Source organism: Tupaia chinensis, unplaced genomic scaffold (genome assembly GCF_000334495.1).
Source record: "Tupaia chinensis unplaced genomic scaffold, TupChi_1.0 Scaffold000066_1, whole genome shotgun sequence".
NCBI lineage: Eukaryota > Metazoa > Chordata > Mammalia > Scandentia > Tupaiidae > Tupaia > Tupaia belangeri.
Genome location: NW_006159525.1, coordinates 10,302,203 through 10,323,281, shown reverse-complemented (window position 1 = coordinate 10,323,281; position 21,079 = coordinate 10,302,203). Strand labels below are relative to the sequence as shown.

General features: G+C 41.6%; 1 protein-coding gene across 1 annotated transcript in view; it reads left to right on the top strand.

Annotated features, from left to right (window-relative positions):
- Positions 1-21,079, top strand: part of COL4A3 (collagen type IV alpha 3 chain) — a 96,040-nt gene that overhangs the window by 69,497 nt on the left and 5,464 nt on the right. Inside the window, exons 37-49 of the mRNA XM_006141982.2 lie at positions 227-325; positions 1,165-1,254; positions 1,592-1,731; positions 3,803-3,929; positions 5,024-5,104; positions 5,843-5,941; positions 6,240-6,287; positions 10,906-11,091; positions 11,614-11,744; positions 15,916-15,988; positions 18,240-18,311; positions 18,398-18,523; positions 19,395-19,493. Of these exons, the coding sequence (XP_006142044.1) occupies positions 227-325; positions 1,165-1,254; positions 1,592-1,731; positions 3,803-3,929; positions 5,024-5,104; positions 5,843-5,941; positions 6,240-6,287; positions 10,906-11,091; positions 11,614-11,744; positions 15,916-15,988; positions 18,240-18,311; positions 18,398-18,523; positions 19,395-19,493 (1,371 nt within the window). The remainder of the gene's footprint in view (positions 1-226; positions 326-1,164; positions 1,255-1,591; positions 1,732-3,802; positions 3,930-5,023; positions 5,105-5,842; positions 5,942-6,239; positions 6,288-10,905; positions 11,092-11,613; positions 11,745-15,915; positions 15,989-18,239; positions 18,312-18,397; positions 18,524-19,394; positions 19,494-21,079) is intronic.

The window sequence follows — 21,079 nt, the reverse complement described above, 5'->3', positions numbered from 1 at the left end:
GACAGACTGACAGCACCCCTGACAGAGTCCTTATCCATGACCGTCTCTCTGCCTCAGCCAGCCTGGATCACGGGCACACATGCATATGCCCAAGTGCACAGTGAGGCCTTGAGATGCAAACCCAGAGCCTTCCCATGTGTTCTCAGCATCATGGAGCACTGCGTTACTGCTGTGCCACCATGGCTGACCGTAGTCTGTATTTGTAATACCTGGTGTTTGTCTTTAGGACTCACAGGAAGACTGGGTGAAAAAGGAGACAGAGGAACTCCAGGGATACCAGGTTTACCAGGCCTCGAGGGACCACCTGGACCACCAGGTCCACCAGGTATACCTGACTCTCTACTAGAAATAGTAGGTTTTAAATTTTCTTATTATGTTTTTATGACATAATAAAGCTCGTTTCTAGATTTAGCATACTGTGTATGAATTCTGTTCCAAGAGAAATTTGCTTTTAAATTAAACTGAGATGACGGCGCTTATACTTGGCATGTATTCACTTAACAATATTAACCTCCACATAGTTTCATTTTGTACTCAAAATTTTGTTTTGGAATAGCTGATATGTATTATAAATTATAATCTATCACACGATCACGTATCAGCCATGAAAATAAGACAATGCCTTAGAGGACTACAGATTTGCCTTTCATTCTTAAACAAGTTACTGGGTTTATAAAATATTGTTTTAAACAACTAAAGTAACTCACTATTCCTCACAATCACATCAGTAACAAAACATTGGATTGTCTGAAAAGTCATGATGCATTTTTTACATAGAGAAACAGAAAAAAATATGTCATGACTTTTCCAATAACCCAATACATTATCTGGCAATAAGACTTCAGTATGAGGTTGGGAATATTATACTCTATGATCTCAGGAGCTCACTCTTCTGCTGGTGCTGGCCTTAGGGTGACTTTGATGTTTGAATCCAGGTCTACCGGATTTCAATCTAACAAGTTTCAAGACTGTAACTTCCTGTAGTTTTACATGTTCTAAGTCCTCAGTCCCCTCCTTACCTGAGGATGAAAAGGCAGCTAAACAAGTACCTGAGTGGACCAGGCTGCTCAGGACTCATTCATTCATGCAAGCAATAAATACTTGTGGAGCACCTACTATGTTCAAGAACTGCACAAGACACATGACTGTTTATTCATTCTCAAGGCCCCAAAGGAGATCTGGGCAGCACTGGAAATCCTGGAGAACCGGGACCACGTGGCGTGCCAGGAAGCACGGGGAACATGGGTGTGCCAGGTAGTACCAAGCACCCTGTGATGAGCCGACATGCTCATGATGGGGCCCAATTCTAGATTTTCCAAGTTGCGTGTTTGTTCCTCCATTTGATAGAAAGTTTGTGTACAAAACAACTAGATTCACATATTAAAAAAATATACTATGTGAAACTAGAATGTGTGTGAATAAGGTAGATATTTATGTTGTGTAAATATTATCCACTATAACTACCTGATTGCATTTGTGATTCTAGAAAACTAGCTTCTTGGGAGAAGAGTGGTTTATGCAAAGGTCAAAAGCAGAACACTTCAAGGTGTCCATGTTTATCTATCTTACCGAATGCCTTTCCTAATTTCAGGTTCTAAAGGGAAGAAGGGAACTTTGGGACTTCCAGGTTTAGCTGGAAGACCAGGCCTCCCAGGTATTCATGGTTTCCAAGGAGACAAGGGAGAGCCAGGCTACTCAGAAGGTACAATACCAGGACCACCAGGATTGAAGGTATATAAGCCACTGAAATATCTACATCTTGGTCTACCACCAAGCTTGAAATATTAATGGTATCCAAATTCAATATGGGTAGAAAAGAGGGGGAATATTTTTATGCTTCCAGGCGACTAGTTAAATTTTTAAAAATCATATCTTTATAACTGAGGATGCCTGATTATCAAATAGTCATCAACTTCTAAAAGTCTGTTTCACAGAAAGTCTGTTTCAAGCGCAAAGACATTTCTCACTTCCCTGCAATTTAATTTTCACTCCAGAAGGAGGCAGTAATTACAAGTCCACATACACGTCGACAAGACAGTGACATAAAATGTCCAGTCGAAACTACACACTCATCTCATTTATGAAAACAAACTTCCAAACCTTGTAGTCAAAAACACTGGTCTTACTAGGTTATAATAAAATAATCAAAATAAAATAACTTTAGAACATCATTAAAAAGCAAACAAAATCCTAATTTATCTATCTTAATTGTTTGAGTTGTTTGGTTATCTTTCTTATTGTTTCAGTATTTCCACTCCATTATCAGAATATTTTAATTTTGTCTCAGTGTACTTGGCTTGTGCTCTTTGAAAGGGAGGCTGGATGTCAGAGTCCTCACTAGTGTGTTATTGTGAAGCAACAGCCAAATGATTTGGTAGGGCTTGGTTGCTCATTTAGGTTTATTTCCTTCCAACCTTTTTGCATATAGCAATTACACTGAGAGCTGGAGCTACACCAGTAGAGAAAATTTCAGGTAATAAAAATCTCAGTAAGCAGGAGATTTAGCATGGAATTCCATGGACCCCCAGCAAAATATGCAGGACCCCAAGAAGCCCCCTAATCTCCTGAAATTGAATGCAAAATGCATGAATGCAAATTTTTGGAGGAGAGAATCTATACATTTTATTAGATTTTCAAGAGAATAAGGGGGTTTTTAAGAGTTTATGAAAAAATGAATTAAAGTACAGGTTTATTTTTATGCCAAAATACTTGAAATTTATGCATGGCTTTTTCATAATAAACATTTTTAATGAACTTTCGAAGACACGAGACTCCAAAACATATAAAATTGTCACTGAGAGAAACTTCTCCCTTTTTGGAACCAATAAAATATCGCCTTTCCTGAGGGTTGCCAGCAACCATATTCTCCAGTAGTAATTGCTAAAACAAGAATAAAAAATTTTAGATAATACACATACCTAAGAACTCAATAATTTGAAGCACAAATTTCCTTTGTACTTCGTATTTACACTAGTTGCTCGAAAAAGCAGAAAAAGACTCCTGTCCATGTGTTTCCATATCAGGAATCCTGTTTTACTTCATCCACATCCGGTTCATTAATAGTTTCATTTAGATTTAGAGTTCTCATAGATAACCACCAGAAGAAACTTCTAGAACTATACATCGAGGATGGAAGGAGCTGGTTTTCTCATGGCAGCAAATCATAGTAACAAAGTACTGTGTTTTAAACAGCTACTATGGAAATGTTTAAGTCTCCATCAAACCCATGTGTTCCGATTTAGCTGAAGTACAGATTTAATGACTACTGAATTACTGAAAGAGTTTTTAAACATGTCATTGACATATTGATCTGCATGTGTAGTATTTGTAGGACAAAACGCATTTGGGTCCCTCCTTACCCCGCAATTCCTAATTATACAATTGTGTGATTATCTGTGTCTCCATGGTCTCTGAAGCTTCACAAAGGCAGGGACTGATACATCATAACTGCATATGACATATCTCACCAGTCCATCCTCGTGAGAGGTAGCTTCATAGGTATGCACTCCATGAAGTCACAGACGGCCCACGCTAAGAACCCCCATGCTTGGTTCTTGCTCTACTGTTGATGTCTTGAAATTATGAAAGAAAAACAAAAGAATTTGTTTTAAAGAAAGCCACATGTTCATTTTGCGCTGGGTCCCCACACCATGGGGCCTTCCTGTTCCCAACACCTAACATGGTATTGGCATATAGTAGACGCTTAATATGAATTGAGGAATGAATGAATGAAATTTCTACTTAATTCTAATCACATGTCCTGCTTATATGAGAATTTTAAAGGTGTTTGACTGAATTTAAGGGGGATCCAGGATTGCCAGGTGACATGGGAAAGAAAGGAGAAAGAGGGCCACCTGGCCTGCCTGGACATTCGGGGCCTGCTGGATCTGAGGGAGTCCCTGGGAGTCCTGGGAGTCCTGGCCACCCAGGTGAGCCTTGGCTTTACAATTCTGAAAGCTGGAAGCACCCCCTGTAGTATGGCCCTTACTTCCTGGAATCATCTCAGTGAATAGAAAGCTAGTTATGTCTTCATGCGACAGGAGTTTTTACTCAACTTTGAACTTCAAATACTAAGACACTAGGACACAGCAAATGAATTAGCCATTTGGTGCACTGGAATCTATATCAAAACCTGCTCCAGAAGTAAGCAAAACTTCTGAAGTGCTGCCTCAATGCATTCAGCCTAAAGGCATGAAATGTTAGTTCCTTGCACAATCTTAGAACGTCTGTATAAGTTTGCAAGGGCTTCCATAGCAAATTCCACAGACTGGGTGGCTTTAACAGCAGAAAGTTACTTTCTCACAGTTCTGGAGGCTAGACATCCGAGATGGAGGTGTTGGTGGGGCTGGTTTCCTCTGAGACTTCTCTCCTTGGCCCATGTCTTCTCCCTGTGTGTTCTCTTTGTGTGTCTGTGTCTAGCAAGACACCAGTCATATCGGCTTAGGGCCCACCCTAGTGACCTTATTTTAGCTTAATTGCCTCTTTAAAGGTCCTATTCAAGATACCGTGACATTCCAAGTTTCTTTCCTGCTAAGACTTCAACACAAGAATTTGAGGACCATAGTTCAACACATTAACACTGTCGCTCTGAATCTTTTTCTCTGGCATGTTTCCTCTTGAATTTTGGCTTTCTATGTTATCTATCAGCTTACAATTTCAGTTTGATTTTTTGTTTTGTGTTACTAAAATAACTTCTTAACTATGGGGTTGCAGCTTTGGGTCTTAAAAATGGTATTTAAACTCTCTCTTCGAACACTGAAAGGTTCAGTGGGTTGTCAGTTAATTCCCAATTAAAACAGTAAGTTAGATACTAAGTGACACGTGGTTGAGGTATACACATCTCTACTGTGGCAATCTGGGGGCACAGCAGTTAGGACGAAAGCCTGGGGTGACCTGTAACAAGAGAGCTTCCCTGTGGCTAGTTTGAGCATAGTTGATGTGAGAACTCACTGTTCCAGTCATTGTTGTAATCATTTATTTTTTGGTGTTAATTATTTTTTTCTTCCTCTCTCTTCATTTCTAGGAAAGCCAGGTCCTGATGGTGATTTGGGGTTTAAAGGACTCAAAGGCTTCCCGGGCCCTCCAGGAGTGAAAGGCCCTCCAGGTTCCATTTTTATGCTTTCTCTGTTTCTTTTCCATGAGGTAGGCACATTTTCTCCTGAGGTTAGAATCTCTGTATATCGATCCCTCTTAGGAGGTGAGTCTCAGCTACTCAGTACTCCTATAAAAATGCAGAAGAGTGAAGTTAGATATGTCTGTCTAATTTAAATATCTGCCAACCTCAGCATTCCAGAGTGATCTTTGTGACACCATTAATCTGTGCATAGTTTTCACTATGAACTTAGCTTCACAAAACTGCAGTTTAGAAAAACTAACACCTTTCATCAGGCTCTCTGTACCTCCCCAGTACTCCCATTAGGACTTTAGTAGAAAATAAGTGCTCCCGAGCCAGCCGTGTGACCGAGCAGTTAGAGGAGCCATCCACAAGGCAGGCCACACGGCTTGTATCTTAGCGTGGGTATACCAGACATGGTAGCTTGAAAAACATGGCTCTGTGTGTGTGTGTGTGTGTGTGTGTGTGTGTGCATGCCCCAAAGCTTGACAGGATAGAGAGGTGGAGGAGAAGGAACTGCAGCATGACCATTCCCCATGGATGCATGGACGGTGCCTTCTACTTCTCCCTCTGCCCTGTCTCTCTGTCTCTGTCTCTCTCTCTCTCTCTCTGGCAGGCCCACACACTTTCTGGCAATTTTTTTAATTTACAAATTAAAAAAAAAGTTAAGAATTCCTATATTAAAATGTCATAGTTTTTCTTTTCTTTTTCTTTTTTCTTTTTTTTCAGGCCCTCCAGGGTCCCCTGGATCTCCTGGACCCATGGGTATAAGAGGTAACCAAGGTCGTGATGGAATTCCTGGCCCGGCTGGAGAAAAAGGAGAACCGGGTATAGCTTGGCTGTTATCTTTGATAGACTAATTGCACTTATGATAGAATCATGAATGACGTTGTAATCATTTATGGCTCTGAAGCAAGAGAGGGGGGGAAAAAGGAAGTAAAATATATAAAAAGTGCAATAAATAAATGAATAATTTTAAAAATTAAAATAAAAAAGATCCTTTGATGAAACTGATGATCTTTAATATGTTCTTGGTGTGTGATAAAATTATTTCATGTGTGTGTGTGTGTGTGTGTGCAGTAATTAAATTAACCAAATAGTAATATGATAAAATTATCTTTTTCAGGTTTGCTGGCAGCACATCCAGGCCCGAAAGGGAAACCAGGTGATCGAGGTAAGCAGTTCTTCTTCCCTGACATGCTGATAGGAGTTTCCAAGACCAGAATCCAGTTTAATATGCTTGACATATACAATAAACTCAGCCTAGTGAATTGAAGATGTCTCAGTGGTAATATGAGATAGGAGGGGACTCTGAAAAGTTCATGGAAGGCCAACTGGTGGCATGGGGGTTAAGGCAGCTAAATACCACAGGGCAAACTGCATGGTTCAAGTCCTGGGCCCAGTGGCTGGAAAAGCACTCCAGCACATGTATATATGTGCCTACAAATTTTCATGGAAAACGCATATTGTGAAAAAACATATACATGGATTTCAGAAACATTTTTGCACCAAAATAAACAAACACATTTTAATTCCATTTTTCACAAATATTTGCAGTCCCCTCATATTTGTAATTTTGTCAGTCAATTACAAAGATTAAATGATTACCATCAGAATGAAGGGAGCTCATTAGGAACTGTGATCCAATTTTGGAATTTCTTCCTATGAAAGTCTTTAAAAATAAAACTAATTCGTATGTACTGTCTTTGCTATAGTTAGCATGGTTTAAATGTATCAGCTCCTCAAGAAAATGGAGGTGAATTCATGACTTCTTAATAGCATCCCTCCCTGCTACTCTGAGATGTAGTCTTTTTTTTTTTTTGAGGTTTTCGTACTCTGAGATGTAGTCTTAATGCCAGTCTTTCCTTTTGTTTGTTTATTTATTTATTTATTTATTTATTTATTTTTGGGGAGGTTTTTCTGCTATTGGGTGCGTGCACTCTCCTGAAAGAGAGAGAGACAGAGAGATAACGAGAAATCACCCCCAGGAGGGGAGTGGCCACGCAGCAATCCCTTCTCTGTTCTCCTCTCAGGATCTTGGGCACGCACATAGACACACCCAGTGTGAGTGTAAGCCACCAGGTCCGGGACTTGAAATGTGGTCGACTATGTGGGCGTTCAGCCACATAGCCATTACGCCAACTGCTGGTCCCACCAGTCCTTTCCTGTAAGATTCACCTGAGACTGTGCTTGTGGTCCATGCCATTGTTTTTTGTTTTGTTTTGTTTTGTTTTTGTATTTTGTTTTTGCTATAGGGCACGTGTGCACACCAGAGAGACAGAAAGCAAGAAGTCACCCCCTGGAGTAATGGCCACACTGCAATCCCTTCCCCTCCAATACTCCTAGGATCTTGGGCACGCATGTACATGCACCTACATGCACCCGGCATGAGTTTTAAGTCGCCGGGTCTGGGACTCAAAACACAATTGACTAATGGGATTCCAGCGACATGGTCCCCAATGCCGTTTATTAAGTGGTAATGAGAGTATCTCTTCATCTCTCTGACAAGGCTATTTCCTAAACATATTATTCACAGTATAAGGGGACTTCGAAGGTTTGTGGAAAATTAGAATAAAAGTTTGAAATCTACACATAATTATTTCATAACATGCATTTTCCATGACATTTTGAAGACCCTGTATGTAAGTTTTTTGTTTAACAGATTGCAAGTATCTGGGCGTGGTGGCGCCTGCCCTATGGCAGACTGCAAGTATCATGCCAATGTTTGGCAAGATAAGCAGCTTCTTTTTCTAAAAATTTGCAAGAAGGCACACGTGCTCATCAGAGAAAGACAGAGAAACAGAGAAAGAGAACACCCCCCAGTGGGGTGTGGTCACCCCTCAATCCCTTTTCCTCCATTTCTCCATCCTGTCTGGATGTGGGTGTGCACACACAGGCATTAAGCATGTTTTCCAAGTCAGTAGGTCCGGATTCAAACTGTGGTTGGTAGGCCACAGGAGATCTAGCTCCCTTCACAACTACGCTACACATGGCCTGCCCTAAGGCAACTTATTTTAACTCTTTCCATTCTGTAGAGATACCTGCAGGAGTAATAGATCATTTGCACTTTTGTTGACTCTTCTCAGTCTGGGGTTCTGTGGGTAGCAGTATTTCTTTAGCAGAAGTCTAAGCTCAGTGTAGGCCTGTCTCTCTGATGCTCCTGAGAATTAGCAGGGTAGCCTGATGCTACAGAAATGCTCACGTGGAAGGAACTGCCTCAATGTTACAACCAAAGTATGAAAGAAGAGAGCAATTCTCTTCCATCTGTTTCTTCGGTTGATTGTCCTTTGGATTCAGCAAAATGTTCCCATATCTCCCAGACCCCTCCTCCCCTCGGAGCACAAATAAAAAACCTTTTTCTGATCCACAGTCTACTTTTAAAATAGTGGTCAAAAGAAGAGTTTCTGTTCCTGTTTTTAGATGAAGTTCACCTTTGGAAAGAGAACACTGTAGTATTTAGTTGGAAATAAAAATCCAATACAAAATGGTCATACCTAAGGTTAAAAAAAAAAGTCTTGAAAATAACAAATAGCTTAATTATGTAAATAAATGATTGCATGCCTCAGTCTTCTAGGCTAACTGAATATGGAGATGAGTTTCTTAAGAGGTGGAAGTTATGAATCCTCGTCATTTGTTTACTCTCCAAAATCCTCAAAAGAAACTGTATTTGTACACTGCTAAACAAGTAATCATTTTAATGAACTAGGAATGTATAACCCCAGACATCTTGGCCCTGCAGACCACTGTCATACAAAGACAGCATTACAGAGCTGAAAGCATCTTAACACAGTCTTTAGAAAGCAAAATAAATTATGGGCATTAAAGTGCTAAAGAATCTTAACAGTCCCAGGCTAGATATTAATATTCATCGGTTTTATTTTTCTCATCACTCTAGTCTCACCACCTAACACCTTCCAGAGCCTTCTCTTGAACCACCAGCCTCATCTTCACTTGCCTCTCTCCTTCCTTACATTTGTCTCCAATCTTATTGCCACTATTTCCAGAATAGCAAGAGATGGGAAAGAAAAAGAGATTATTTTCAGTTCACACAATAGTTTTCATTCATAAATGTCAAAACAGAATTTCTTGCAGCTTTCTGGAACTGAAAAATATCAGTACGAGGCTGGCTGTGGAGTGGTGACTAAGGTGACTGGAACCCACATGGCCAACTGTTCAGTTCAAATCCCAAATCTGATGGCTTAAAAAACACTCTGCATGTGTGCGCATGTGCCCAGAATCCCGAGAGGAGGGAGAAATGTGGGACGAGTTTCCCTCCCCGCTGCCTCTCTGACAAGCATGCATACCCTCTGGCAATTCCCACCCACCTTGTGACCTTTTAGGGATCTTTGGGAAATCCAAAGCTACTACTGCATTCGTTCCTCTCCACATAGCGTTTGTGTTCTGGGGAGAATGAGCCTGAAGACAGCAGAGAGATTGCATGTTTGGCTCCTGTGTCTAGGTTAGCTGCACAGCCCTTCAGAAGCACCGACAGTGCCCCCCAGCTTGGCTTTTTATGCTCTGCTGAATTATAAGTGACTAGATAATGTCATGGTACCTAAAGTTCATCAGATCACAGTTGTGGCTTACATTTACATAACACTTTACATATGCTTTTCCATCTGTGGAATATCTTACTTAATCTTTAAACTAGGGAAAGTATTGCCTTGATTTAAAAAAAAAAATTTTCTGGGGTGAGTGAGCTTGCCAGAAACAGAGAGACAAAGAGAGGGAGAAGGCACCCCCATCCCATCCCAGCGTGGAGTAATTATGCCACAATCCTTTCTTCTCCATTTCTCCATCCTGTCAAGATTTTGAGCATGTGCACGTATGTGTTTGATGTTCTTTTCAAGCTAGCAGGGCTGGGATTTGAACCACATAGTTAGCCACAGGGAATCTGGTTCCTTTAACCACTAGGCCACAGGCTAGCCCAGCTTTCATTTTATAAAAAAGAAATCTGAGGGACCAGCAGGTGGCCTGGTGGTTAAGGCACTGGGTCCCACATGGCCAACCACAGTTTGAGTCCTGGACTTCAGCTTCAAAATCATACTGGGCATGTATGCATGCATACCCAAAACCCTGATAGGAGAATGGAGGAGAAGGTGTGGTGTGGCCATTCACCCTGAGGGGTGATTTCTCACTTTCCCTCTCTCTGACTCTTTGATGAACATACACACCCTATAGCAAAATCCTTTATAAAAAGAAAGAAAGAAAGAAAATACATACATACATGCATACATCCACACACACATATAGAATGTATAGTAACAAAGTGACTTTGCCAAGCTCAAATGGCTAGGAGAAGGCAGAGGTGGGTCTCCACTCATTTCCCGTTGACCTAACCCTCACTAGCCAGCCTCTCTAAAATATATACACACATTGTGTGGGCCAGCAGACGGTGTGGCAGTTACGTTGCTGGACTCCCACATGGCCAACTGCCATTCAAGTTCCAGACCTGGTGGCTTAAAAAGCATGTCGGGTGCATGTGCATACATGCCCAAGGTTCAGGAGGAGAATGAAGGAGAAGGAATTGCGGTGTGGCCATTCCAAGAGAGGAGGTGTTTCTCACTTCCTCTCTTACTGTCTCTGTCTCTCTGTCTCTCTCCCCCTGTCGAGAGCATGTGCTCTAAGGTCAAAACCTCTTAAAAAATATATTTTAAGGAATGTATATTTTAATATATATTTTAAGCAAAAATCTCTTAAAATATACATTTTAAGCAAAGTGCCTATAGGTATTAGCGATAACCACAAACCATAACTTTATTCGAGAAATTTATGAAGTTTCTTCTTCACAGGAGCCAAAGGAGACAAGGGAGCCCCAGGCTTACCTGGCCTCCCCGGCAGGAAAGGACCAACAGGAGATGCTGGGTCTCAAGGACCTGTGGGCATCCCAGGACCCCCAGGGCTACCTGGTTTGCCTGGTGTCATCATCCCTGGCCAAAAAGGAAACCGAGGTCCTCCAGGCTCAAGGGGAAACCCAGGTACAGCGGTCACTTTTAAAGAACGTAAGAGTGAAATTAACATTTGGCATCAAGACTTTTCAACCGTCTCCCAGTACTTCAGAGCTTCCTCTTTTCCTCTGGCCTTCTCCATTCTTCCCATCCTCCCCTGTTAGCACACAGAGTGGGTAAACCAGCTGGTGGTGTTGAGGCCGAGCAGCCTGATTAGACTAGTAGATATCGGATGATACTAAAACAGAATGAATCATCCCTTCAACCTATATTTATTGCAGTCCTACTGTGTGTCAGTTCCCAGGCCTAGCCACTAGGGAAGCAGGCATAGCCCCTGCCTGGGCAGCCCTTCACCAGCAGGAAGCAGTGCCTGCTCATGCCAGGTGCTTCATGGCATTTCGCCCTCCTCTACCATGAGTGGATGGCGTGCCCCAAGGCTGAGAATGTGTGCGGTCATGATGAGGCTGGAGTTTGCACTGGGCTTGAAAGGATCACTGATGCGACCTTCCCAGTCCCTTACTGGCAATCCTGACAGGCTCTTTGTGAATGCAGGTGAGCCCGGCCCACCCGGACCTCCGGGGAGTCATGTAAAAGGCATAAAAGGAGACAAAGGATTTATGGGCTCCCCTGGCCCCCAAGGTCCACCTGGAACTGTAGGAGACAAGGGGCCACCAGGTTATCCGGTGAGTGCAAAAACTTATTTTGACTTACTATTAATTTTGACTTGTTCTCGTATATTGTCAATATTGACTTGTTCTTGTATATTGTTAATTTTATTAATATTGGTGCATTATTAATACAAGATATTATAGTCTTGTAAATTGGTTGCCAGAATCAGATGTACCTGGAGGCAGCAAAATTATGCACCATTCATGATACATCTGTGCACGTGCCTATGTGAAGACAGAACTCATATTTAGGAAACCAAAGAACTGTAACAGAAAGATTCAGACTCTAGAACTATATGGGATTCCCCTTTATAGTACTCTCAACCCTTGTGTAGACTCTGAACAATTCCAGTGATGGAGGATTAAAACGGTATCTAGGGGAACCAGCAGTTAGTATAATGGCTATGTCGCTAGACTCCCATGTAGTTGACTGTGGTTCGCATCCCAGATCCGGTGGCTTAGAACTCACACCGGGTGCGTGTGTGTGCATACCCAAGATCCCGAGAGGAGAATGGAGGAGAAGGGATTGTGGCATGACCACCCCCCATGGGGGATGTCTCTCTCTGTCTTTCTGGCGAGCGCACGTGCCCTATAGCGAAAACCTCTAAAAAAACAAACAAACAAAAAACACAACGGTATGTAGGAATTTTCAGATATTCTGGAAGAGGTTGGTTTTTTCCCCTCTGTTATTAGCATACTTTTCAAGTTGTCTGTGCCCTCTATAAATGTCTGTCTACTTCCTTCCCAAGACATACCGCCCAGTGTTTGTAAGTAGCTATTGTTTCTTTCTATGTAGTCAGCCACAGTTTGTGTCCTGGATCTGGCAGCTTAAAACTCACACCAAGCACATGTGTGTGCATGCCCAAGATCCCAGGAAGAGAATGGAAAAGAGATTGCAGCATGGCCATCCCCCTGGGGGAGTGGTTTCTCGCTTTCTGTGTCACTCTAGCACATACCCTATAGCAAAAAATCTCTCTTTAAAAAAAAAAGAAAAAAAGAAAAGAAAGAAGAAAAGCAAAGAAAAGAAAAAAGAGAAAAGAAATTAAAAAGCAGCCCCTGGCATGAACACCCACAAGAAACAAGAAGTCAGCACTCAGTGAGTGGCTTCAGTAGAGAAGATTCGACCTGAAGTCCCGCTTGGACTCTGGCTTTCCCGTCAACCGTATTAGTGTCCCGCCTTGTGTTTACAATCACTACAGCGTGTTTGGCTTTTCCTCATGAACCTATTAGATTTTCTCCATCATTTCTTGTTTAGCTTTTTGTTGTTGACGTTTGTTTGTTATGGAAGTGCAAAACTTTGACATTTCTCTTTCTTGGACATCATCTCATTCATTTAGGCCCATGGTCTCAGCCTAAGAGCTCTCACTTCATAGTCTCTTCCTCGAACACCAAGACCATCTTTCTTACCGTTCTCTTAGTATATTCGATAAGCCGATTCCTCTGTTTTCATCAAATTATCGGATGTCTGTTGAGTACCCATGGGTAGAGAAATGTTAAGGGCACAGTCCTTTGCCTTGATAGATGCAGACAGGCCATTTTCATGTCATAAGAAAAAGGGCAGAGGATGAAGGGATGCGGAAGAAAGGGATTTAATCAGGTCCGTGGAGGGAAAGTGCTTAGAACGAGTTTCTCCTTGGGGAAATGGTGCCTAGGCTGTTTGGAAAGATGCATGGAAGTTATCCAGGAAAAAAGAAAAGTAGGAATGGGATCTAGGAGTGGGATCTGGGAGGAAAGGAGTTTTTAGAGCAAACCGATGGTAAGTTGTGAGTGATGAAACACACGGAGCCTGAGGCCACATCTAGCTGAAGCTGGAGGGCTAAGCTCGGGTTAGGTTGCAGAGGGCTGGTTTTACAGACTAAGACACAGGACATCATTTGTTGTTGTTTTCCCCAGAAACATTTACAAGGAGCTTAGTATGCCCAGAGTTCTCTCTCCAAATTGTAACTAATCCCTTCTTTAGCTGCCTTTCGATCCGGCCGTTCATCAGGCTTTCAATTCTGGCCGCCCTGTGCAGCAGTCATTAGGTCCACAGAGACATCAGAGTAATCTGTGCTTTGACCACTTACATGGATGTGCAGAACGTCTGTGAGAGAACTCCCATTTCCTCCTCTAACATCGTCAGTGCCTGGTGATGGGGTACTCTGGCATGGCTTGTCATTAGGAGTCATCTTAAGCTCTCTTAGTGTTTGGTTTCTAGAATTTACTACTTATCTATCATCTATCTATCATCTATCTATCTATCTATCATCTATCTATATCTATCTACCTATTTATTTTAGGTTTTTACCCTAGGGTGTGTGTGCATGCAAGAGAGAGAGAGACACTAAAAGAGAAAGGGAGAAATCATTTCCCCTCCCCCAGGAGGATACTCATGCCACAATCCCTCCTCCTCCATTCTCCTCCTGGAATTTTAGGCAGGCATGCACACATGCCTGACATGAGTTTCATGCTCCCAGATCCAGTACTCAAACCACATTTGGCCATATGGGAGTCTAGCACTTTAACCACTATGCCACCTGCTGCCCCTACCCAAAAAATAATTGCTTCAAATATGAGATATTTGCCCAACTCCAGGCTATAGGTGCCTTTCATCTTCTCCATGGTTCCTTGAAAATTGCAACATTTTCGAGTTCTAAGTTCACGTCTAAGTTCCTCCTGAGGACACAGGGATGTAGAAAGCCTGGCTCAGAAACATGATCTTACTTCAAACCCCTAGTGCTTTCCAGTCAGTCATAGATGTCTACACTTGGACTTGAAAAAAGATTCTTCTCAAGGGATGTCTAAGCTGCTCAGAGCCCTTAACAACTCTTTCTCCTTGCATGGAACACCTCCTTCCCCACCCATGGGCTGGCCTGGCAATAGGCTCTCCACTCTAGTTGATGCCAGTAAGTCTTCATCAGAAGGTTCTGATTTCTCTCCCTCCTTTATATAATCTCTCACAACCCTGTCTGGGCAAAAGGATCGTTCCTTCTTGCTCCTCTGGCCCCTGGCTCAAAGGGTAGGTTTGTTCTTTGCATTTTTCATGATCATCAGCTCATTGCTTTCAAGTAACAACATTCTATCTCAATTCATGGAACAATCTAAGCGTAGACTTAATATATGCATTAGCGTATAGCCTTTTACATGGACATTTTATTCTCCTTCCACTCTGGTCAGAAGATACTTTATTATTCTGCCAGTTTGGTTTGAATGATGCTTCAGTGCTGCAACTCAACAGTAGGTCCCCTGTCTACAAAGATTATAAACACAGCAAATGCAAATTAGAGTTTTCGTTCTGGCAGTCTGGTGCCTGCTCTTCTGCAAAATCCCCAGGTACTGTGCAATTCCACCTAGGCTACAGAATAGCCAGTTATATCCAATACTGAAATAAGACACTAACATTAGAAGATATGTTTGTTCTTGGGCAAAGGGCAGTTTTCTTCCTATTTATTTATTTATTTATTTTAGAGTTTTGCTATAGGGCAGCAGTGCTCTCGCCAAAAAGAGAGACAGAAAGCGAGAAATCACCCCCCAGAGAGATGGCCACGCTGCAATCTCTTCTCCTCCATTCTCCTCTAGGGATTTTGGGCACACATGCACACCCACCCAGTGTGAGTTTTAAGCCACCAGGTCTGAGACTTGAACCACAGTCGACTACGTTGTCCAGCAATGTAACCATTTCACCATACGCTGGTCTTTCTTTTTCCTTTCTTTTTTTTTTTTTTTTTTTTTTTTAAATTTTCTAGAGGGCACATGTATTATCCAGAGAGCCATGGAGAGAGAGAGAAGGAAAGTGAGAAAGCATTGTCCTTTACCCCTCATTGGAGGATAGTTACACTGCAATCCCCTCTCCTCCACTTCTGTCATGATTGTGGGCGTGCATGCCTGAGCACCAAGAGTATTTTTCAAGCCACTGGATGTGGGACTTGAACTGCACAGTTGGCCATGGATGGAAGGGGTAGTCCAGCCACTTTAACCACCATGCCACTGGCTGGCCCTCTCTTAATGATAGTCTTAAGGAGAAGTCTAAGTGGCAGAGAACTCACAGACAGGAGAGACACTGGATTGAAAGGTAAAAATTATGCCCGTCCATTTCAGCCAATTCTCACCCAATATAATATTACATCTTGTTTTCTTTCAAAAACAACTACTATATTCTGATTTTTTAACTTGTCTGTGGTTCTGCTCTTATTTGTTTGAAATATAGGGACCACCAGGGAACCCCGGTTTCCCAGGGCTCAGAGGTGATCCTGGATTCCAAGGATTTCCAGGCATAAAAGGTAGAGTTTCCATATGCTGTTCTTTACATGCAAGTACAATAATCACAGTCCCTGAGCACTTACATGTTCACTGAGCTCCTGCAGTTACCATGGGCAGTCTGTGTCAGTACGCCAGGGCCTTGATATGCACAAAGAAGGAAGATGTCGTCAGCACCCAACCCCACAGAGCTTAAAAATTAAAACCGTCATTTAAAAGTTAAAAACACAGGAAGTAGAAAGCAGGACAGTTTAAAGTAGTTATCTTTGAGAGTACTGATGAGTTGGGATGGGAACTGGGGAACCATAGTAATGTGAATAGTATTGTTTTGGAATTATTTACTTTATGACAGGTACGTGTTACTTTTATCATTTTTAAAAGCTGAAGAAACTTTTTTTAACAGCCACAAGAATGGAAAGGTATTATGTATGGTAAGATCTTTGACTTGTTTGACATGTAATGAATTTATGCTTTGAGAACCCATATTGTATGCTGTAAAAAATGTACAGAAATTAAATGTAAATATAAATAAACCAAAAAAGCTGAAAAATAAACTAAAAATAATCACTAAACTCCTAGAGGGGGGATAATAAGTAAATTTTTATTTATGTTTTTGTATTTTTATGATGCATATTATTATATTTTCAATCCCCAAAAAGAAAAAAATTCTTTTATTTTTGGAGGGTTTTAAGTTTAAAATAATTCACATGAATAAATGTAAACTTCAGCTTTCAGAAAACAATTCTGGGGCCGGCAGGTGGAGTGGTGATTAAGGGCACTGGACTCCCACATGGCTGACCGTAGTTTGAGTCTTGGACCTGGTGGCTTGCTTTCTCACTTTCTCCCTCTCACACTCTGGCCCTCTCTGGTCAAATTAAAATAAATTAATAAATAAAGTCAAATAACATAATTATTAAAAAAAAGAGAAAGAAAATGATTCTCAAGTTTTAGGCATTTGATTCATTGTTTCAGTGGGCTCATTCCTCCGGCAGTTTTTGTTTGGCAAGGAATGTGTTAGCACACATTACAGAGATGCCGAATTCACTAGTGTATCCAATGTGAGCAAAGCCATGTTTTCATAAAAACAAAAACAAAACAAAACAAAACAAAAACACTTTTTCTAGGGCCAAGGGAGAACAAGATGGACTAAAAAGAGGTCCTTTTGATACTTTCAACCACTGACCCTTTAAAGAGAAAATTTTAGCTAAGAATAAATAAATGCAAGTGATTCAGAAGAATCTCACTAGACACTGGGTGGGTAGAGACTATGATAGACTATGATAGGAAGAGGAATCTTCTTCTTTTTCTTTTTCTTTTTTTTTTTTTTTGGAGAGGGCACATGCACTCACCAGAAAGACAGAGAGACAGAAAGCGAGACATCCCCTGGGGGGATGGCCATGCCACAATCTCTTCTCCTCCAGTCTCCTCTCGGACTCAAACCACAGTTAACTACATTGGAGTCCAGTGACACAGCCATTATGCCAACTGTTGGTCCCAGAAGAGAAATCTTACCACATTGTTAATTCATATCAAAATAAATTTCCCCTATATGCTCAGGAGAGTTCCTGAATAGCTAACTTTGGGGTGTAAGTAAAGTAGAAAAAGTGGGTAACTATGAAAGCCAAACCACAAATTTACCAGGAGCTGTTAAACCAGGTTGTAATGTGACTTTGAATTTGACTTTAAGTGTCAAATTGAATTCAAAAAGCAAGTGCTTAAGAACCCTTCCCCTGGGAACCAGCACTTAGCATCCAGCATGGCTATGTCGCTGGATTTCCACGTAGTCGACCGCGGTTTGCGTCCTGGACCCGGTGGCTTAAAAATCACGCCGGGTGTGTGTGCGTGCATGCCCAAGATCCCAAGAGGAGAATGGAGGAGAAGGGATTGCGGCGTGGCCATCCCCTCTGGGGGGTGATTTCTCGCTTTCTGTCTCTCTGTCTCTCTCTGTCTGGCGAGCACACACGCCCTATAGCGAAAACCTCTCCAAAAAAAAAAAAAGAAAGAACCCTTCCCCTTTCCCCTTCAGTGTTAAAGTACAAGTCCCTAATGCCTACTTACGGCGTCCTCATCTCTTTTTAGTCTGACTAAACATGACCACGGGGTTCAAATAAAATTTCACACCCACATGAACATAATGAAGATACAGCTGCCGTTGGAGCATCCACAGGACATACCCTCCAGTTTTAACTTCCGTTACTTACTTAGAGTTGACTGTTGTTCGGAGTGAAATCACATTGTCTTTTTCTCTTTTATTTTTTTCTTTTTTTTTTTTAGGAGAGAAGGGTAATCCAGGATTTCCAGGATCAATTGGACCTCCGGGACTAATTGGGCTAAAAGGACCACCTGGTAGATCTATTTCCTTCTTATTGCTGCCCATCAAGAGAGGGTAATTCGGCAACAAAACCATCTTCTTCTTACGTTTATGTCGACAGGCGCCCGAGGAAGCCCTGGAACACTCAAGATCATCTCCCTGCCAGGAAGTCCGGGACCACCTGGTCCACCTGGAGGCCCAGGGATGCAAGGAGAACCTGGGCCCCCAGGGCCACCCGGAAACCTAGGTATGGGGATGGGAAGCCCTGACTGGGATCATGAGAGAGTACTTGAACCAAAATGTCTGTAAAGTGCTTTGGAAGCCAGTGACAGACAGAAGGTGCTAAATATTATGGTGCATTTTACAATGATCGGGTTGTCCAAAAAGTCAAGATGCATTTTTTGCATAGGAAAAAAAGATGACTTTTCTAATTTTTTTTGAGAGGTTTATGCTATAGGGCACATGCACTCCCCAGACAGAGAGAGACAGAGACAGAAAGTGAGAAATCCCCCCCCCCCCCCTTCAGGGGGGATGGCCATGCCACAATCCCTTCTCCTCTATTCTCCTCTCGGAATCTTGGGGTCGCACGCACACGCGCCTGGTGTGATTTTTAAGCCACCGGGTCCAGGACGCAAACCGCAGTCGACTACGTGGGAGTCCAGCAAAAACGTCTCCAAAAAAATAATTAAAAAAAAAATTGGTGTTTGAACTAGCCATGTTATGTAGGCTTAGCATATTGTAATAGACTTCCAAGTGGAACAGTAGTGTTCTAAGTCTGTCTGAATCACCCGGGAGATGAGAAATGTTCTTTGTTAGTTGGATCAACACATGGGCATAGTGAATTTTTTAAGAGCGTAAATCAAAATGGAAACACAACTTTAAACTGCTATATTTCTTACATACACGTGGTTCATTTTTGAAGGTCTTTTTATTTTCTTCCCCTGAGAAATGGGGGGTAACAAGCCATATAACTAACCACCCCAGGTTGTCCAGGGTTGAGGGTCTTCCTGGGATCCAGGACTTTCATGGCTGAAAGTGGAAAAGTCCCAGATTAACTGGAATTGCTGTCTACTTCCTTCACCCTATTTAACAAATGAAGGCAATGTGGTTTTGTCTAGGACCCTGTGGACCAAAAGGTAAACCAGGCATGGATGGAAACCCAGGAATTCCTGGACCAGTGGGAGAAAAAGGCAACAAAGGTCGCAAAGGAGAGCAAGGTAACCAGACCCAGCCTGTTTCCTCCACTTGAGGAGCGCTGTTTCAATACAGAGAAGTCTCGTCTGAGTTTGTGACTGCAAACGTCACCTAGGTCTTTGAGTTTGTGTTGTTGAGATGAGACCAAAGGCCAAAGACCAAACATTCGTTTGGAAGAAAATAGAAAAAAATCAAGAATGATTGGAACTCACTATTCTTCTCACCTCTCAGTAGATGTACTTCATATTTTTAACCAATGCACAGGTTAGCCTGGGGACAAACAGAACTAATGAAGCACAAGCGGCTGCTCTATTTTCAGAAAAGCCAATATTGCCTTTAATTACAGCAATATGCTGCATAATGATATTTTGGCCCACAACTATATATATGACTGTGGTCTATAGGAGCATATAGGCTACACCATATTGCTGAAGTATGTAATAGGTTATACCATCTAAGTTTGTGGAAGTACACCATGATTTTACACGATGATGAAGTCACACCTATGACACATTGCTTAGAATGTATCCTTGCTGTTAAACAACAATGCATGACTCTATTTATAGGAATTGTTAGTTAATAATAGCTACTTTTAGGAGTGTTATATCATATATAGTTAGAAAAATCTTAACCTTGACAGGAATAAACAATTTAGTGTCTTTGTTTAGAAAAGCCGTCTTTTTTATTTCTTTAATTGCCAGAGGGCATGTGTGCTTGCCAGAGAGAGACAGAGACAGAAGAACTGAGGACTAAAGAGAGTTTGCCCCAGTGGGATGCAGTCATGCTGCAATCCCTTTTCCTTCATTTCTCCTTCCCTTCAGGATTTGGGGAATGTTTTTTAAGCCACCAGGGCTGAGATTCTAACCACATAGTCAGCCACGTGGGATCCAGCTCCCAAAGCACAGTGCTTAACCACTGTGCTATAGGGCCATCCCATAGAAAAGTCATCTTGACTTATGCCATTTTTATATAGAACTCAACAATTCATGTGTGTGTCCCAGAGAGCAGGCCTCTTAAATATAATGTTTTGTTCTGAACATAAGCTACATATATCAGTTTGATATCTGAATCAAAGGCTATTCTGCAAAAGTTTCAAAGCACCCTTCCCAAAAAAATGCCTAGATGCCCAATCTTAGATTTTTAGAATTGCTGACTCAATGTGATTTCTCAATTTATTGACATATATATCCTTAGATCCACTATAATAAAACCATAAAGACTAGAGAATCTTTTAAAAATCAAATATACTAGAAATGTTAATGATAATATCAAATGCATGATTACTTATGGTTTACTATTGTCATGAGTGCTTATTAATGAAACTCTTACTAATAATTCTATTATTTTAAAAACTTCAATGGCCAGGGCCACCAGGTGGCATGGTGATTATGGTGCTGGACTCCCATGTGACCCATTGTGATTTAAGTCCTAGACCTGGTGACTTGCTTTCTCGCTTTCCCCCTCTCTGTCTCCTATTGGTGAACTCATGTGCCCTATGGCAAATTTTAAAAACAATAATAATAATAATTAATAAAATTAATTAAATAAGTTTTAAAAATAAAGAAAGACTTTAATGGCCAAGGCTGGGTTTCAGAATAGAGCATCAGTG